This window comes from Phyllostomus discolor, chromosome 10 (assembly GCF_004126475.2).
Source record: "Phyllostomus discolor isolate MPI-MPIP mPhyDis1 chromosome 10, mPhyDis1.pri.v3, whole genome shotgun sequence".
Classification (NCBI taxonomy): Eukaryota; Metazoa; Chordata; class Mammalia; order Chiroptera; family Phyllostomidae; genus Phyllostomus; species Phyllostomus discolor.
The window spans coordinates 68,447,074-68,468,365 of NC_040912.2; the positions used below are offsets into that span (position 1 = coordinate 68,447,074).

At 38.6% G+C, this 21,292-nt stretch overlaps 1 protein-coding gene across 1 annotated transcript in view; it reads left to right on the forward strand.

The window, feature by feature from the left end:
- The window catches only part of CPED1 (cadherin like and PC-esterase domain containing 1), a 275,507-nt gene that overhangs the window by 17,084 nt on the left and 237,131 nt on the right, over nt 1-21,292 (forward strand). Inside the window, 1 exon segment of the mRNA XM_028525677.2 lies at nt 11,115-11,298. Within this exon segment, the coding sequence (XP_028381478.1) occupies nt 11,115-11,298 (184 nt within the window).

A 21,292-nucleotide genomic window follows, 5' to 3' on the forward strand; every position in this document is an offset into this window, starting at 1 on the left:
TGGAGTGCTGGCAGTGGGGAGCGGGGAGGGGGAGAATGTGGGAAAAGGTTCAGGGATTAAAAGGCATAATTGGTAGGCTAAAAATACACAGGGGATATTAAAAATAGTATTGGAAATGGAGAAAGCCAAAGAACTTATATGAATGACCCATGGACATGAACATGAGGGTACCAGGCAGAGGGGGGCAAAGGGGAAGAAGTTGGGACCAATGTAATAGCATAATCAATAAAATATACTTAAAAACTGTAAAAATAGTCATGGGGATATAAAGTACAGCATAGGGAATGTAGTCAATAATATTATAATAACAGTATGGTGCCAGGTAGGTACTGGAAATATCGGGGGGATCACTTTGTGAATTATGTGATTGTCTGACCACTGCTCTGTATGCCTGAAACTAATACAAAATAACACTGAATGTAAACTGTAATTGAAAAATAAAATTATAAATAAAATAAATGCTTTATTGCCCTTAATATACAAACACTAGCTTTTTTCATATTCTATTTTAATTTGACACCCCTTGTGAAATCATATGATTCAAAATTTTTTGACAAGGCTGGTGTGATTCAGTTGGTTGGGTGTCATCCACAAAATGAAAAGGTCACTGGTTCAGTTCCAGGTGAGGGCACATGCCTGGGCTGCGGGCTCAGTCCCTGGTTGAGTATGTATAGGAAGATGACCAACTGATGTTTCTCTCTCACCTCAATGTTTTTCCCTCTCTCTTTTTTCCCCCTTTCCCTCTCTCTATAAGTAAATAAATAGATAAATAAATAAATAAATGTTTAAAGAAATCTTTTTAAGTTTTTATTTTGTTGAATTAATTAACAAGGAGGCCATTAGACTCAGGTGGCTCTGATGTTGTGGCACCCTATGTAAGCAACCAAAATCGAACCCTGTAAATGCCTCAAGAGACAGGCCGTGAAGTAATTTCCCTTTTTTGCTTCCACACTTTCTATATAAAGGTTTCCCCCTAGTTCCAATGGTGGATTTAGAGGTGGGGAAGCACTCCTAACTACTTCTGGGTTGACACTGCCCAATTCCAATTGATTTTTGTGCAAACAATCTTAAAATTTTTAGTATCTTTCAGTTTATCTTTTAACAATTTCAAATCTTTTAATTTGTCAAGAGATTCTTCTGTGTGATAACTTCTTTAGGAGATATCGGAATGTGCCTTATATTTATGATGAGCCATATATTTTCAAATGCTTCTATCTTCACTGTTTGAGTTTCCTTTGACCCCTAAAATAGCATGAAGAATAGATGGAAGGTCGGTGCTCATTTGCTGAGAAAAGTGGAGGAGCTTTTCATCAGGAGGAGCTTAAGTGGTGTCAGGAGATAGTGACCGGATGGGGAGAAATAAAGGGTAGACCCAGGACTCAGAAGGCCTTGCGGTGTTACTGGCAAAGCCTGGAACCTAGCTTTAGAGTGTCGGGCATCTATGAAAGTGGGTAGATTATATGATGCTTAGGTATTGACATTGTAATGAACTCAGTGTTCTCTTTTTTTTATGTTGCCTTTGCATGGACTATTTTAAGTCTGAATTGCTGAATTAACTCGTTGTTTTGGCATCAGGGGACAGAGACTTGCCATTATTTGAATTTTTTTTTCAAAAGAACAAGGTCTCTCCTTGTGCTTTTGAAAATCTGCTTGATTTTTCGTAATTGTTTGTTGGTTTTCCATTCTCTTCATTATGGAGGTTGTTTACTGTTGATACTGTGGTAAGATTCAGGGGACTAGAGAACATTTACTGGAGAGCCAGCAAATGCCCTCAGGGCTTAGAATAGAAAGACAATTAACTTCTTCCTTCTCTTAAGCTCCGTGTAAGTTGCTGAGGAGGATGGGGAGGGTGAAAGAAAAGGTACAAAAGAGGGACACCAGAGTGGTTCTGGTTTGCCCCAAAATAGGAAGCAAAATTGAACCCAAGGAAAAAGCAACTTACATTCTCTCTGGATTGCATTTAAAGCTTTATTGTATATTTAAAGATACTTTGAAGGAAGCTATCATGACTATCATCTCCCAGTTATTCCCCTGTGTTTATAATCTTAGTTTAGTTTGTTATGTCTGTAAAGTTACAGCAAATAGCAAGCTGATGACCCACAGCTGTGCATCATGGGTGGCATCTCAAGGAAAATTAGTTGGAGGAAAAGCCTCCAGAGGAGGCTGAAAAAGATGCTTAATATAACTTTCAAAACAGATAGAAAATAAAATGGGAGAAGCAGAGAAGGAAGGCACTATAAACCCTTCCATGTTCATTGAAATGGGTGAGCATTTCAGTGGGGGCGAACAGAGGCAGCCAACAACTGCTGCGGCCCTGGGGAGGCCAGAAGTCACAGCAGGAGACTCTAGATAGGAATAGAAGAGAAATCACACTTCTTGTGCCCTTAGTTTTGTTTTTAATTTCTCCCCGTCTCCAAGATTCCTGCTCTGTGTGAGTGTTAGCCTGGCAAAGGGATGAGCAGCACACATTTGAAGCAATGCCCAGAGTGATTGGAGTGCTGAGCTGCTCAGTCTGCCTGTTTTCTTCTTTTCTGCCTTGCAACTTGCTCTTTGCTTTCTCTTCTTCTTTCAGTTACATAAGCTGTATACTTTGTGCCCTTTTTACTTTTTATTTTTAAAACATGTCTATTGATTTTAAAGAGAGGGAAAGGGAGAAGGGGGGAGAGAGAGAGATGAAAACATTGGTTGCCTCCCATACATGCCCTGATGGGGTGTCAAACCTGCAACCTAGGTATATGCCCTGACTGGGAACTGAACCCCCAGCCTTTTTGGTGTATGGGACAGTGCTCCAATCAACTGAGCCCCACTGGCCAGGGCTGTGCACCCCTTTTTGAAGGCACTGCATGGTCCCAGGTCGTGCCTGAGGAGGATGGACATTAAATATAGAGGTTACCTAAGAATTCTCAGAGTTTACCTTCAGATTATAGGTTAATATTTTATACATTTTATGGAAAGTCTTTTCTGATAAGCAAACATTATAATGTATCTCTTAAGTCTCAGTATTTTAGATGTTCCCAGTGGACTAAGGCAACTTGACATTATTTATCATTATAGATTTTCTAGCCTAGGATGTCCAGTCTAGGGTCTGGCCTGCTGTTCTCATCTGTTTTCCCCTTTTGCACTGGGCTCTCTTATTCTCACGGTCAGCTTACTGACTCCCTCTTGGTTTACTTAGTATATTTGCAGCAAATCCTTTTTGGGACTTTTCTCTTTAGTCCTGTTATGTTTCCATCCTCTGTACTTAGCTCTCTCTCAGCCACATAGACCATGACTCGTGATTTGATTTGACAGTCCTGTGGCTGCTTCTCTTCACTCTTTCTAACCAAACCAGGCTCCCAGTGTGGTGCTTACTGCGCCTGCCCTCCTGATGCAGGCATTCCAGGGGTCTGGGCACCCGACGGTCTGTGACCCACTGTAGGTTCTTGGCTTTACACAGGAAAGAATTCAAACATGAGCCAGCATAAAGTTTAAAGTGAAAGTGAGTTTCTTAGTGAAGCAGTGAGATAGAGAATGTGCGACTCTGTAGACAACACAGTGGCCCTTTTAGCTGAATTTGCTTCCTTTATAGTTTCATTTAATCTGGGGTAGAGTATTCAATGAAGGGGAGGAATATTCAGGGTCTTTCTAGGAAAAGGGTGCAGATATCTTGGGGGAGCTTTATTGCCATTGTGTGTCCTTATATGGGCTTTCCATTTCTGATTATGGTGGTATGTGGAGTGTGGTTTAGCATGCTGATGCATTACAATGAACATATAATCAGGCTAGGGGTTACCTGCAGATGAAGTTAGTTGCCATGTTGGATCGAGCTGGTCTTTGCTGGTTTAAGCCATAAACCTGGCATGGGGTGGTTTTCCTTCTTCTTGATAGCTTCTATAGATTTTATTGACTATAGCTATTCTGCCACATACCCTATCTCACCCCCAGTGCTTTTCCTATCCTTATTCCTTCCTGTGCGATGAGATGACTCTTTAGGACAGGTCTCAGCTCTCGCCTTTATGACTTGATCACTCAGGTCACTGAATGTTTCCTTTTTTATTTTTTTAAAGAAATCTCTTCTTTTCATTATGGGAGCCCAGTGGCATATAGTTCCTGGGAAATCCTGTGACTTAGGTTATAAAAGTCTGGGCTTCTGAAATCTGTCAGTATACCCACCCATTCAGAAACAAAATAAAACAAGAAAAACACCATCCCTCCCTATAGTAAGTCCAGTTTTTCTCATCTGCCTCTTCTCTGTCTTTTAGTAAAAAAAAAAAAAAATCAAAGTTCATCAAGTTGGACTTAAGTAGAACGATCAACATAAAGTTATTATTTTAAAATTCACTTTTACTCACTAAGTTTCCAATTAGCTACTTAACATGATAATAAGTAATGTTGCACGACCTCTACTTTTATTCTCGTTGCTAGTTATCTCTTGTTACTTGCCTTACCATATTTACACTCACAATGAAAAGTATCTATGGTGCTGACCTTTAAGGAATTTCTGTTTTAAGTTTTTTTCACATCTTTTCTCTTCCTCTAAGAATTGTCTTTCTCCTCTCATTTTCTTTCATACACAGCATTCATAACACAGGCAAGAACAGCATCGTGCCATCTAAAAGAGCTCCTGGGTCATTGCATGATTTCATCGTTTATTGCTCCTCCCACTAAAGAGTAAGCTCAGAGAAAGACAGAAATTTGTCAGGGTTCTTCACTGTTATATACTTCACAGCCTGCAATTATGCCTGTCACATAGGAGGTGTTTAAAAATATTAAATAGGTGAATGAATAAACATTGGAAAAGAGCCAATGGGAAAGAAGGGGGAGGGAATATTAAGAATTCAGGAGGCGGAGCTAAAGATGAAGTTCTCAGTGATTTGAGCGTGGACCCAGGGAAGAGGCTTTTTGCCTAGGGGAGGAGGAGTGTGGAATCGGAAAAATAAGCAGAGCGATTAGTTGTAAGTAAGTGGAGGACAGGTTTCTTTAATGGAAATTAGAAGAAAAGAGGAAATGTTCATTGTGTCAATAGCCTACAGGTTTGCCAAAACAGGCTGTGTAACTCAGTGTGTTTCCTTCTAATAGTGCTAATTTCCTCTATGAATGGAGAGGCAGTTATTTATGGAAATAAGAGGCAGCTGGAGAGTGGAAAAGTTTTGTTACTGTGGACAATGGAAGAAAGAATTGACCAGGGATGCATAGTAGAATGGTCTGGGAAGCCTGAAGACTGAATTGGCTTTGCCATCCAGAATCTGGCCAATCAGGCACTTTTCTTCAGCAGTTCACTTCTTGGGTCTTATGCAGAGATCTTTCTTGGGTCTTACAGCTCAGTTTGCATAACATCTTATTCCCCCTTGTTTACCTGCTTTGTCCTGACTTTTTATAACTAATTGCTTATTTCTGTTTTCTTTGATAAGCTGTGAGCTCTGTGGGGGCAGAGACCTATCTGTCTTGTTTACTGCAGTATTCCCATCTCTTCCAAGCTTGAGGTTTTGCACGTAAATGTGATGGAAGGACAGTGGAGAAAGGGAATTTAACATAACAGGCAGACAGGGTTTGTGATGCTGAACCATGGAATGGTTCAGGATCCCAGGGTTTGGGATGCATAATAGGCAGACAGGGTTTGGGATGCTGAACCTTCTTTCTCTGAGCTGCAGAGAAAGAAGGTGGAAAAGGGGGCTAGTAGAAAGCTGGCATTTGGGGGAAAGACTGGTGGTTGCAGAACTGGTGTTTTGGGACTATATGAGAAGAGCTGGAAATATATTAATGTGATTAGAGAATGAAATAGGTCATTTTATAATTTCAGAGGTGGGGCTGTGAGGGGACCACAGAGTCCAGGACATAGCCACTGCAATGGATGTTTGCAGTGCTGTAGAGAAGATAGTCATTGGGATGAAGAGGTCATGGATATTTTATGGGTTGAGATGCAGATGCTGAAGCCTCCACTGAGATTTTCTAGGGGATTTTTCACATGATAGTAAGTAAAATAATTAAAGAACATGTGTGTGATTACAAATAATGAACTCATACTTTGCATTCGTGAATTAATTCATTTCCTCATTCATTCATTCATTCATTCACTTATTTCCTCTTATTCAGAACCTGGCAGTAAGCTGTATGTACAGTGACCCAAGCAGACAAGTCTAGACGCTTACAGAACATACAGACTAGTGGGAGAGGCAGGTATTAAACAAATTACAGATAATTATAAATTTTGAAGAATGCCAAAGGGAAAATTAGATTGAGGAATAGGTGATGATGGATTTTGGCAGTGGCTATTTAAATGAGTGCCATTTTCTCAAAACTATATTGAAAATACATTTTTTCAGTACTCACCCAAGTATATGTTCATTAGGTTTTGGGCGAGGAGAGAGAGAGGAGCATTGATATGAGACAGAAACATTGATCAGTTGCCTCCCATATGAGCCCAACTGGGGATGGAACCTGCAACCTAGTATGTGCCCTAACCTGGGATAAAACCCGCAACCTTTCTAGTGTACAGGACAATGCTCCAATCAACAGAACAACCCAGCCAGGGGTGAGGATACATTTTTTGATATATTGAAACTTTATTACTTTTGTTTCTTTATTATTTGTTTAGATCTTACATAGAGCCACAAATCAGCAAACTTGCCTTTCGCCGGATGTTGAGTGTTGGGCTAGCCCCAATGTCAGTTCGGAAGTACAGTCAGAAGGTGTTCAGTGTTATGGAGTGAGTTCTGAGAACTGTGTGATCATTCCATGACGGGCTTGAAATCCAGCTGAGTTCGCCGCGAGATTCTCCAGAGACTCTGCTTGCACTGCCAGGGAACCCATGGCTCCTAAACCATCCTGAAGTTAGAGTAATTTTTAAGTAGAAAATGTGTAAGACATACACCTTAAGAAACTTTATCCATTTTCTTTTTTTTTTGAATTCTCTAAAATAAGTGTACACGTCATCAGCTGAAAAAATCTCTTTTATTCTTATAGTGGAAAAATTAAAACATAATTCATAATAATAGGCTCTACAATATTTCTAAAATGTCAAAAATTGAGACCAGCAAGGCAATTTGACTTTCAGTTATATATGACACATATCTTAGGTCTATTATATTTTTGTAAAAACATCAAAAGATGTCACAAATACATGGCTACTTTAATAAATCTGAAAATCTTTGCATTGTGTAGAAAAAAAGTTTTATTTTTGATTCCTACTATATTTTAAAGAGCTGCATTTCCTGATTTTCTGGGGATTCTTGGTGAAAGCTTTTTAAAAGTGTGACTGCAATATATAGTACTTTTATAACATAGCTTTTAATTTATTTTTCACTGAAATTCATTATTTTGCTCAAATATTTAACTCAATTTTTGTCATTCTTGTTACCATTCACAATTTTACTGAAAGAAATATTTTAATACAAATTTTCCCTTTTTTATTTCCAATATTCTATGATAGTATTTATAACAAAGACTTTTACACAATCAAAAAAAGATGTTTGGATTCATTCATTTAAAGACTATTTATCATGTGCCCATTATGTTCCAAATACTGTTCTTAGGTTGGGGAAACAAAAGTGAACAAAACAGACAAAAATACATATTGTCATTTACCTTCTTTTATGGTGTGTGGAGACAGAAAATAAGTATAGTAAATAAATAATTATACTTTGTATTAGAAGGTAACATGTACTACAAAGAAAAACATATCAGGGCATATGGAAGCATATAGTTTATTGTGGAATTTTTTTCTTTTTGACAGGGACTAATTATATTAACTGAAAAGCGTATAGAATTCCTAATATAAGAGTTACAATATATTATAACTGATTATTATTCAATTTTATTCATATGTATTTAACATCATTTATTGGTCAGACATTATGTTGCATACTTGCACGTGGAAACTTCATGAATTCCCAATACAACCTCACGAAGTAGGATTTGTTATTACATCTATGAGAAAACTCTGACAAACGATTCAGTAATAACTCACTCCAGTGGATGAAGCAAGCAAGCAATTGGCATGATCAGAATTCAAATTCAAACTTTGGATTTTCCAATGTTTCTCTGTTCTCACTCTACCTTGCTGCATCTGACATTCCAAGTACTTTATTACAACACTCTATCCTTTGCTTTCTCGAAGGTGGTGTAAAGATTTCAGATTTGGAAGACCTTCCAATAAAAATGTGTTCAGTTAATAAGACAACTATCATGTAGCCCAGCAAAATGATTTCTGAGGGAATAGTCAGCAGATCTCTCAAGGAGAAGGGAAAGAGGGAAGTGACTTAGAGATTAGACTGCCAAAATCCCGAATTTCTAAATTCTCATCAACAGGCTCATAAGTCTCAAGTGTAGTTGCAGTGGTGGCCAGGTTAAATGTATTCTGCACTAAATATATATCTTCAAAATTGTATGAGTAATCAGAAGCTTTTATTTCCAAAAGTGCTGCTCTTGGCATTTTCTAATCCCGCATTTGCTGGTGCGGTTGACATAACTGTTCACATTGCTTTTATTTCACATATGCAGTGTGTGCACCTGTTGTCGGGCTGCTAAAACTGTTCTTGGTCCTTGGTATTGGGCCATTCTGCTGATACGGTGTGTTATAAATATTGCAAGGACAGGGCAGTTCATATGACAGGATAATAGAACATAATTTGACTGACAATCTCATTTCGTATTTAATCCCTGTAGTCTGAGACATGAGTTAAAATTTCAGCTATGTCAAGGTTATTACAAAATATGGCCAGTTTTATACTTTACTGAGAAGATGATCTACAGAAGATATCTCAGTAAGGGCCACCTTTGTGTTGCTTAAACCAATCCTGGTTGGGGAAAAAGGAGGAATGGCATCTTCCTAAATAATAACTTAGGGTTTGAAAATACAGTCTCTTTATGTGAAATCATTGCTGTACTTGAGCCAGCTGTAATAGAGAGACACACATCCTGTGGTTACGTAAGAAAATAATCTGAGAAGGGAATTCTGGGCTCTGCGTGTTTTGCTTGAGTGACACTGATATATTTGGAAGCATCTGTCTTCCCCTTCTACCTAGATGCATGTTTGTTTATTTTGGCTTCCAGTGGGCTACTGGTTCCATCTAACTCTTGAGTCCAAAGGCTCAAACTGTATTTGGGTTCAAGTACTCCTTCTTACAAGTTTATCATTAAAAAGTTTTACCAGATTTTGAGGAGAATTGTGTCCCCACTTGCAGTTAAATTCTTGACTTTAAATAGTTTCGTCGCCAATAAAATGCAATATCCTCTAACAAGGAAAAAGATCTAATTAGTCATGTTTTGCCAAAGTACCATGCACAGACAGTGTGAGTAGGTAAGGCTCTATTCTTTTCCATTATATCCATCACACATGTAGTAAGTGCCTGTGATAACATGTGGCAGGCAGAGCTCAGAATCAGAAACCTTTTTCGGGACTCCTTGCTCTTTATGATACATTATTATTTTAGAAACACATGTATTTCCTGTATGCCAAGCACAGTTCTAAGCAATTTACAAATATTAACTCCTTAATTCTCACAGCACCTTAGGAGGAAGGCCAAGGTCACACACATAGTGCAGGTGGAGCCAGAGAATTTAAGCCCAGCATTCTGGCTCCAGAGTTTGTGTTCTGTACTGCACAACATCTTGTCTAGTAATTTTCAGATAGAAATAATATGTGTGCAGTGCAGAACAGGATATGGTTTCTTTTTTTGTAAAGATTTTATTTATTTATTTTTAGAGAGGGAAGGGAGAGAGGTAGAGAGAGAGAGAAACATCAATGTGCGGTTGCTGGGGGTTATGGCCTGCAACCCAGGCATGTACCCTGGCTGGGAATCGAACCTGGGACACTTTGGTTCCCAGCCCGCGCTCCATCCACTGAGCTATGCCAGCCAGGGCAGGATATGGTTTCTTGCCTTCATAGGGTTTACAATCTAAATATGTTTCTTTTTTCTTCCCATACTTACCTTCAAAGATCCAGATATAGTACTATAGCTCATTAATTTAGCAGATACCTTCATTTATTGCATATGTACGATGTGCACTGAAAACCAGGACAAAGCAGGTTGCCCCTTAAAGAGCTCACATCATAAGGGAGAGACATGATTTCATGAGTGCTAATGGCAGGACATACTTCAATTACATCTTTTTTTTGAAAATGTACAGAATTTTTCAAAAGGGATAATGTTTGACTGGGAGTTTGCTAGATGGGTGAATGGAGAAAGAGAGGAAGGAATTGCAGGTGAAGGCACAGTGTTGTGTATATGAAGGTTCAGGGCATATTTAGGGATGGAAATTATTAAGAGCGTGATATGACCAGAAACCCAGGAAAGGGGGTCTAAGTTTGAATGGCCTTGTGTTCCTTGATATAGATGTGAAATTGATTCTTTCAGTAATGAGAAATAATGAAAAAATTTAAGTATTGAAAGATATGGTGCATACTGTGTTTTAGATCCATGTAATACACAGTTTGATTCAGAACTTCATTAAAGGTAATTTGGATTCCCAGTTTTGTTGTTTACCTTTTCTCCCTTTTATTATTGTGAGAAACAGGAGTACTTATTTGGAGGACAATAAGCTGTTGAAGGGAGAACCTAAAATTATATTTCGGTAGCTTTCTTCACACAAAGATCCATCCAGTCTCATTGATATGCATTCTAGTTTTGCTGCGTCCTGAGAAAAGCTGTAGCTATGTATGTCTTTAAAGAGCTCTGGGATTACTTCTCAGCTCTACCGATTCCTGAACAGTTCCTCCCAGCACAAAATCCATCCTCTCTCTCTGAGTCTGTTTCCTCTACCATGTTTACCTAAAAGACCTGTTATAAGGTAATGCAGCTGGAACTACTTTATAAAAGCACAATGCAGATGAAAGGCATTGCTATTAATTTACATTTTCAGCTAGAGTTGAGCTTTATATTTCTATGTCACAGTATTCCTCTAGGAGTTTTATATTTTAATGGCCTCAAACCATAACAGTGAGAAAAATTCAGTTCACCTTCAGTTCTTGCATGTGAGGTTGTCTTTGACCTTGTCTGCCTTTCAGAGTCTTTCACATCTAGGGAAGAACTTAAAGGATAACTTTCTGAATGGCCTTTGATTTGCATTTATGATGTTCTTCAAGAGAAATGTGCAACTTCTTCCACTTGAGTTTTTATGCCTTATTTCTTTTTTAGATCGAAGAATCAATTGAGACACACTTTGGCAGCCATGGCAGAAGGGCCATACTCTATGGGCCTCCTTCCTACAGCAAAAAGGAACTTTGGCTTCACCAGCACATTCTCACTCAACTTCACTACACAGTGCTCATCGCTGAAGAAAGGCTTGGTGCTGACCGTGGGCTGGAGCTGCTAGAAAAAGGTCAGAATAGGAAAGTAATTACCAAAGTGTCTTGACATAGAATATTAAATAATTTCTGGAATGTGTTACTATCTTCCTCTAAAAAAAATTCACTACAACAAATTTTTGCCACCGATCAGCTTTCTTGTACCTTAAAAACTTGGCTCCTTTTCAACTTCCTCTCAATTTTTCTTCAGCTATATGTCTTTATTCTTGACATTATTTAGTTTATATTTTTGTAGCATTTTGGAGTTGCATAGTTCATGTTTAAATGCTGCATAAAAATGTTTATGTTTATGAGCATGAATACATGTTCTTCCCAACACCAAACTGCTCCATATTTTAAGAAAATTGCCAATTCATCTGACTGCAAGTAGAATGTGCTGGAAATTGTTTCAAGAAACTAGCTTAAATGTGATTCACAGATTGTCTCTAAGTGTGAAAGAAGTGTGGCTATTTATCACACATGCCGTTACTAGTCAAATACTTTTATTTCTTTCATTTGAAGTGAAAAATAAAAGACAAATGTTTCAACAAGTTATTCAAAAAGAGAGCTGAAGAGATGATGAGGGACAAAAAGGGCAGTGACAAGAACAGCTCGCACTTGGCAACTATCCCCATGACAGACACTATGTTGTATTCTATATTCATAATCTCATTTAATCCTCACTGAAATCCCCTGAGTACTCTAAGATTAAGAAATATTAAACCCTGTCCCCCATATTCCAGAAGAGGAAACAAGTTTCAAGAGGTAAAGTAACTCACCCTGTTTCTTAAACCTGGGGCGAGGAAAGGGCAGGATTTGAACCCCTTTGTTCCAGCCCTCACTTGTGTGCTCGTCCTCTTCACCTCCTTGTTGCCTCAGTCTCGCTTTTGGCCCATTATCCTGTATGACTGTATTATTATTAGATCTACAAGGATGTGGAATGCTCATTCAGCTTGAGCGAATCGCACTTTCCTCTTTATAAGGGAGGGAAGAAAAAGCAATTGGCATCAACTGCTGATCTCAGTGGTGGTTTCCTTTGCAAGAGAATATCCAGACCCTGGTACCATAGTAATATTTATTTTTCAGTTAAGTTTCAACAACCTTGCCATCATCATACACTTCTTCATCAGTGGCTCCTTGCTCTTTAATGCGCTAGGTTTATGCTGGTGAATGAAAGAGGCAGGGAGAAAATTTGGACTTCTGGCCAAGATGGAGGTAGAGGTAGATACACTGTGCCTTCTCGCACAACCAAAAGTAGGACAACAACAAATTTAAAAATAAAACATGACCAGAACTGCCAGAAATTGAACTGTATGGAAGTCTGCCAGCCAAGGATTTAAAGAAGAAATATTCATCGCAGACCAGGAGGAGGGGTGGAGATGGGCCAACAGGGTGGAGAGGACACCTGGCAAAGCTGTGGCTGGAGGACTGAGGCAGGCAAGGTGGTGGCTGGCAGAGTGGGCAGTCCCACACTTCTGTGCAGATAAGTCAGAAGGAACAAATGGGGAGAGAGACAGACTGCACAACCCAGGATTCCAAAGCAGGGAAATAAAGCCTCAAAACCTCTGACTGAAAAAGCTGTGGGGGTTGCAGCAGCAGAAACTCCCAGCCTCACAGAAGGGTTCACTGGAGAGACCCACAGGGTCCTAGAATGTACACAAACCCACCCACCCAGGAATCAGCACCAGAAAGGCCCAATTTGCTTGTGGGTAGAGGAAGAAGTGACTGAAAGGTGGCTAAGAGCCAGGCAAGTAGCATTGTTCCCTCTTGGACTCCTCCCCCATATATAGCATCACAATGCAGTGATGTGGGTTCCCCAGCCTCAGTGAATACCTAAGGCTCCACCCCTTACTATGTAACAGGTATGCCAAGACAAAAAAAAAATGGCCCAAATAAAAGAACAGACCAAATTTCCAGAAAAAAAATACAGCTGAGTGATGAACAGATTGTTAGCCTAACCGATGCACAGTTCAAAACACTGGTAATGAGTATGCTTACAGAATTGACTGAGTATGGTTGCAAAATAGAGGAAAAAGTGAAGGCTATGAAAAGTGAAATAAAGGAAAATGTTCAGGTAACCAACAGTGAAGGGAAGGAAACCAGGACTCAAATCAATGGTTTGGATCAGAAGGAAGAAAAAAAACATTCAACCAGAACAGAATGAAGAAGCAATAATTTAAAAAAATGAGGAGAGGCTTAGGAGCCTCCAGAACAACTTGAAACATTCCAACATCCAAATCATAGGGGTGCCAGTAAGAGAGGAGAAAGAGCAAGAAATTGAAAACTTATTGGAAAAAATAATGAAGGAGAACTTCCCCAATCTGACAAAGGAAATAGACTTCTAGGAAGTCCAGGAAGTTCAAAATCTCAAAGAAGTTGGACCAAGGAGGAACACCAAGGTACATCATAATTACATTATCCAAGATTAAAGATTAGGAGAGAATCTTAAAAGCAGCAAGAGAAAAGGAGACAGTTTACCTACAAGGGACTTCCAATAAGACTGTCAGCGGCTTTCTCAAAAGAAATAGTGCAGGCAAGAAGGGGCTAGAAAGGAGTATTTGAAGTTATATAAGGCAAAGATCTAAATCCAAGATTACCCTATCCAGCAAAGCTATCATTTAGAATGGAGGGGCAGATAAGGTGCTTCCCAGATAAGGTCAAGTTAAAGGAGGTTATCTTCACCAAGCTCCTATTGTATGAAATGTTAAAGGGATTTAGCTAAGAAATAGAAGAAGATAAGAAATATGAACAGTAAAATGACAACAAACTCACAACTGTTAGCAACCAAACCTAAAAAAAACAAAAACAAAACAAACTAAGCCAACAACTAGAACAGGAGCAGAATCACAGAAATGGAATTCACATAGAGGGTTATCAGTGAGAAAGGAGAGAAAGAAGATGGGGGAAAAGGTACAGGGAATAAGTAGTATAAATGGTAGATAGAAAATAGGGGGAGGTTAAGAATAGTATAGGAAATGTAGAAGCCAAAGAACTTATATGTATGACCCATGGACATGAATAAAAAGGTGGCAAGAATGTGGGTGGAGGGGGGTACTGGGCAGAGGGGAATAAAGAGGAAGGAAATGGGACAACTGTAATAGCATAATCAATAAAATATATTTTTTTAAAAGAAAGAGGCTGGGGGGAACATTCAGCCATGATCACTCCTTACTATGTTCACCTTTTACCTCATTAGCTATAAAGTTGCAAGCTACTTAGCTAGCAAAATCCCAGAGATTGGAGACCCTCAAAATTCATTTTGGTGAATAGAATGGTGTTAAAAATGTGGAGAGTGTGGGTCATGAGGACAGGCTTTCAGGAATGTCATTTGCTGGTCCCTGCCCCCTAAGAGATAGTATGGAAACATAGAGCACTGGGCTTCTGGAAGCAACTGAGAAAAACAAAAGGGAAGACGGAAGTTCCGGCACATCAAAGAAGGCTGGAAACAAATTTTATAAACCTCATTGAAGTCAGTTCTAATAAGATGGACCAACCTAGAGTTCTAGAACATCCATGATATTGTCAGGAAACCATTTATCAGAATAGGTGTTAAGGAAACTGCCTCTCATCCCGGGGAATAGTTTAGCCCATCACCGAACCAGGTGGTTGGCTGTATGTGCTGATACAACCACCACCTGCATGCCGTGTGAGCTGTGCTCCTGAGTCGTGCAGAACACCACTGTCGTCGGAGGTGCTACTGGCTGTGTATGGGCACAACATGGATCATCTGTGCATTTCAACTTCATTCAATTTCAGTTTTCAGTTTTCTCCAGTTGCAAAACACAGGGAATATGTCTCCTCTCTCCCTTGACGATCTTGGGTCAGTTTTGCAAGAGAAAGGATTACTTTGCAGCTTCCAAATATTAAGAAAGTGCAAAGACAGCCTGAAGGCAACAGAATGTAGTTAGTTGTCAAAGGAGCTCCTGGGCCCAGTAGCACGAGCACAAACAGATGGTGTCACCTGAGTTCGTCATTTGTAAATGCTGTTTCCACTGCTCCCCCCTACATTCCCTCAGCTTTTGAGACATCCATTTCCTAACTCTTTCTTGGTGTTCTTTTACTCTGTGTAGTGAGATATTATTCCTGGATAGGCCTCAGGAAAGGGCAGCAATTTCACCAGTACAGAAAAATGTGGGCTTTTTTTTTTTTTTTTGCTTTTCACTTGATTTTGCAGTTTGCAGTTTTCACTGAGATCAATATGAACTGAATCCCAAAAGAAAAAATTTCTGTGACTGAAATCTAACATATTCTTGATTATCTAACATATGAAAAAACTCCACTTTTTTATTGCAGCTTATTTGCCATGGCTACAAGTTTAATGTATAAATTATGTTTGAACTAAGGAACTTACTACAAAAAATACCTTCTAGAGATTTGAATCTTGCAAAATTTGTTTTGCTTTAGTTTCACATATTCACTTCATGCCTATTTTAATGTATGAGCAGCAGCAGAAAGTCTGATGCTATGTAAGCTCAGTTAAACTTAATCTCTGCCTGGAGGAAGTGGAAGCAATTCAGAATGATCTAGAAACCTACCCACCTATCTTTCACGTTACCATTGCAGTTTCTGCTGTTTGCTATCCTCAAATTTGAATATTACATTAGAAACAATATAAGTACTCCCACAAAAGTTACTAAGTATGCAGGTGCAGACTTGACACATTTATAAAATGTATTCTTGTCATAAGAAATTAAATACAAAGCACATTGTTCCTGTTCTACCTATCCATTCCACCTGCTTCCTCTCCTTTCCTGTCAACCCCTGTCACTTCCACTGACCTCTTTCTGTACCATCCTTTGAAGCACAGGTAGCCTCTTTCCAGTTTGGGCCATTTTTAAAAAATATTTTAAGGACAAATAGATAAAAATTAGAAAACAATAAAAGGATCATAGGCCAGGCAGGCAACATGCCACTACTAAATAAAATTTGTTCTTGTGGAGTGACATTTAGAGTTTATATTTTATTTAGTTTTCCTGCCACTTACTTAGTAAACACCCATTGACAAGAAAAGAAGTCTCAGGTTCTAAATTAGAATGTGGCTAATTCCATTCTAGTGACCTAACAGAGGTTGGTGGCTCTCTCCGGAAGGGTAGGGCTGTGGCTACATGACCTTAAACAAGTAAAGTTCTCTGAGCCCTAGTTCTCTTATCTGTTAAAGGCAGTAACGATCTTCACTTCACAATAGGATGTGGTAAGAATTTAATCACTTTGTTCAACCCCATGAGAATTCTGGGAGGAGACACAGTAAAACCCAGCCAATATGTTTCTCGTTCAATAGTCTGGGAGCGGGGCCCAGAAATTTATGTGTTAAAAATGGAAAAAAGTAATTCTGATGTGTAGCCTAGTTTGGGGAGCACTGTCCTAGGGCTATACTATTGGTTCAAGCAGTAACAATCTTTAGGGTTAATTTTGGGAATAAAATGCAAAAAAGTCAACTTGCTATAATGCCATTGCACTACTTAAGATTTAACTGTATTGGTATATATAAGCATTTCATGTGTAGGCTGATTTTGAGAACAGCAAAAGGACAATTGTCTTTAGATTTAGGCCTACAAAACTTAGAATGTAAAACATATTCTTTTTTAAAAATTTTATTTTATTTTAATTGTTGTTCAAGTAGGGTTTTCTGCCTTTTAACCCCATCCAAGCCCACCCCCACAGCCCTCCCCATTTTTAAAAATTTTATTTTATTTAAAATTTTTTAAAAGTTTTATTTTATTTTAATTGTGTAAAACATATTCTTTTATGGTCCTTCATAGCTTGCTTTGGAAAAATATATCTATGTCTCTGCATTTATAAGAACATATAATTCTCTAAAGAAAAAGATAGAAGAACCAAGTAGTCCCTTTCCTAGTGTCTAAGCAGTATTTAGTAAAGCAGTGCTTTAGTACATGGAACAATATAGTGGTCTAAAAGACAGTAGATGTTTCCCAAAAGTTTTTAGCTTATTCCTTGGTAACATTGAAGTAGTATGTGGTCCAAGAGGCTGACTCAGTAGATTTTATCATTGAATACAATTATTTATGTGCATATGTTAAAAATGGAAATTGAAGGAGAGTGCATATTTAGCAATTTTCTGTCCACTTTTGAATGCAACTTGCACTTTTATTTTTTATTGTTGTTCAAGTACAGTTGTTTTTATTTTTCCCCCACTACTCCCCCCACAGTCCTACCCACCCCCACCTCCCACTCGATCCTACTCCTCCCCTTTGGCTTTGTACACATGTCCTTTATACATGTTCCTCGATGACCCTTCCTCTTTTTTCCTTCTTATCTCCCTCCCCCCACTCCTCTAGTTACTGTGAGTTTGTTCTTTATTTCAATGCCTCTGGTTATAACTTGCTTGTTAGTTTTGTTGAATAGGTTTGACTTATAGGTGAGATCATGTAGTATTTGTCTTTCAGTACCTGTCTTACTTCACTTAGCACAATGCTCTCCAGTTCCATCTATGCTGTCACAAAGGATTGGAGTTCCTTCTTTCTCTCTGCTGCATAGTATTCCACTGTGTAAATGTACCACAGTTTTTTGATGCACTCATTTACTGATGGGCACTTAGGTTGCTTCTAGCACTTGGCTATTATAAATTGTGCTGCTATGAACATTGGGGTGCATAGGTTCTTTTGAATTGGTGTTTCAGGGTTCTTAGGGTATAATCCCAGCAGTGGAATTGCTGGGTCAAAAGGCAGTTCCAGTTTTAGTTTTCTGAGGAAATCTTGCACTTTTAAATTAAATGTGTTATATAGTTCACCTAAAAAAGAAATGCCAACTGCTATCAAAGCTACAGAATAGGAGTCACTCTTATAGTTTGAAATTGCTCTTGTTTTTAAGAATTTGGGAATTGTACATGGAATGTTTTCTGAAGAAATATAAAACACGAAAGATCATATTGATTTTCTTGCCAGGGGTTGGCAATTGGAGGCCCACGGGCCAATTCAGCCCGATGCCTGTCTTTATAACACAGTTCGGTTGGCACACAGCCATGCATCTATTTTTGTCCTGGCTGTGCCGCTTCTGCTCTCCAACAGCGGAGCTGAGTAGTTAGTTGCAGCAGAGGCTGCATGTCTCTCAATGCCTAAAATGTGTATCGTGGGATCCTTGACAGAAAAAGTTTGCTGCCTCTCATACCTAGACTAATTCTATGTCATTTACTCCCTTACCAAGCTGATGACCAGAGTCTGGGACTGGGATAGTTTGGTATTTTTAACTTATACCAAACCTTATTCAAAAAGGAGTTGATGGTTTACAGTAAAACATGTAATTGTAAAATTACTAAAATGAAAACACAAAAATTGGGCTCAAACTGGATATCTTAGCTACCATAATTTAGGCTTAATTTTGGCTTTGAGATTTTGAGTCTCTAGAGCAACAGGGAAAGAATTTAAGCTTTACTCTCAGGAAGAAGGGAACATTACAGTTCCTTCCCATAAACCTTCTGCATACCCAGGTAGTACATGTAAAAAACTTTCTCAAAAGGATTATTAAGTAGATAACACTGTGTCATGCAACAGGTCAAGGACCAGAGCAACAGTTGTATTGCAAACAAATGAACATCATATCTTGGTTCATACAGCTATATGAACCAAGCATGAGCTTCCAGCATGAGCTGAGAGAACGTCACAGTGTGGTATAGTGAAGGCATGTCTCTGAGGGCTAGAGTTAAGGCTGTGATAAGTAGTACTTATTGATATTTGTATTGACATTACACTTGATCTACTGTGTTCTGGAGAATGGTATTTTAAATAATGTTGCTCACAGCATCTTCCCCCAATAATAAGGACACTATAATTTACCGAACTATGTTCTTGGGAAGCACTATTAACAGATAATAGAGCAAGAGATATGGATCCCTACTTAATATTGTAGGAAATATATTAGAAAAGAAAAAAAGGCTACTTCCTCTCTTGTGTATAATTTAATAGATTTCCATTTTCTTTTATTTTCATTTACATTCACTCGCACTCAAAAAACTTCTAACACATCCATGTATCATTTGAAATTTAGTCTAACTTTGAGGGTTTATTTATAATGGCTGCTTGCCAAAAGCTGTTTCTGAAGTTTGTATGGAAAAGAAACATCAACAGCAGACCAAGCTTAACTTTTGTAATGAAAAACCCATTTCAAATTTTTCTTTCATTTATTTGTATTCAAAAAGGAGCTACTAGGAAGTTGCAATTTGAATTACCCATAAGTAAGGAGAGCTTAACCACAAAATTGCCTTCTTGGGGAAGTAGTAGACTGTGGTAATTAAAAAGAATAAGCTTTAGAGTAAAATAGTACCAGGGTTACAGTCGCTAGTATTACCATTTTATAGTTACGTAACCGTAGGCAAGTTACCCTCCTGAAGCCTTGTTTTTCTCTCCTGCAAATTGCTTGTTTCAGATTGTTCTGTGCCTGGAACACTGTAGGAATCCACAAATGGGAGGAGATTATTGTTACTACTATTACAAACTAGCTACAGAAGGAGATTGTGAAGGCTCCTTTGTGGGGAGGTGCATTTAAAATTGCTTCCATACAAAGTAACCTAAGGATGCTGCTGCTGGATATTTGGGGATATACAAATTTTTCACCTAAAAAAACCGTTTAAATGTTTACCTAAAAAGTTTTCAAGGCACTCTGTCTCAACTTACATATTCTCATGGAAAGGTCTAGGTTGTAAACACTCCTGAAATTCCAACACAAAGGATTCTGGATCATTTCATTTGGAAAAAAATCCTCACTTCCAAAAACTCTGTAAGCTCCTTGAGGTCAGAGACCATGTCTTTTCTGCTTATTACTTAAAACCATGCCTTCCACATAGGGGCACACAATGAATATTTATCGAATACATGAATAAATGAAGATAAAATAGTGCACCAATATTTGGGCCCCTTAAGTAGTGAACCACCTGAGAGAATTCACATTAAAACGTAATTGATAAGTCTTTAATTTTTATATAACTTTAGAAGAACATTAATGTTCTCATGCTCAAATCTGCTCTTACAACAAAAATAATGCACCCACCCATACAGTGGTTTACAGGGCTGGTACTTCATACCACAATGATTGTAGACAGCTGAGGCTTTTAAGTGCTTGTGTCTGTTTTTTAGGAGTTCCTCTCTTCTTTTGCTTCTAAGACTCCCCTGTCATTTACCAATGTAACTCAGCCTATTGGTTTTTGGGATGGTGGATGAGTGTAGGTCTACACATAACACAGTGTCTGGCGCTGTGAGCTTTTCACATGAATGTATTTAGCAGAACCTGGAGTAAACAGACGCCAGGGAAGGATATGAACATTGGTGTTGGTGGGCTATCTGCTTAGAGGTGATAACCGGCTCACTGAAGGTTTCATATTCCATAAGGCAATGGAACACAGAGTGTTGCCTCAGAATGTGCTCTAGTAAAGGACACATAAAAGTAATAAGCATATAGCTTTGCTGTTTGAGAACACAGGAAGCATTAAGGATGCTCACCCCCACCCCTGTCATGTCATTTAGGTCCCTTTGTGTACTCTACATGAAGCTCTCTAGTTCTTTACTTGGCATAGTGTAAAGTATTTATTTTTATGCTCTTCCAGTCCCTTGTTTTGGAAAAATATATCATATGACCCAGGATTTATAACATATACTTCTCTAAAGAAAAAGATAGAAGCACCATCAAACTATTGACTTTCATATCATTCAGGTACTATTTAGCAAGTTCCAGTTCATAGAATGAAATAGCGGCCTAAGAGAGAATAAATGTTTTTCAAAAGTTTTAAACTTGCTCCCAGGGTAGAGTCTAAATAATATGTGGCTCAAGAAGCTCTGACCCAGAATATATGTCATCATTGGGTCAGAACTATTTATGTGTCCTCGAAGAGGGCATATTTCCACAGTTGCAGCAGAAACAGAAGGGCAGTAGGAATGACACAACCGATTGTTCCAACCGAAAATGTTTCCAGGAGGCTCTGCAAGTAGTTCCACCAGTATTTTTGTATTCCCACTGTTTGATGGGATACTTGAGTATAAGATTTATTTGTAGTAACTCTAGAATGTGTAACCAGGACCAATT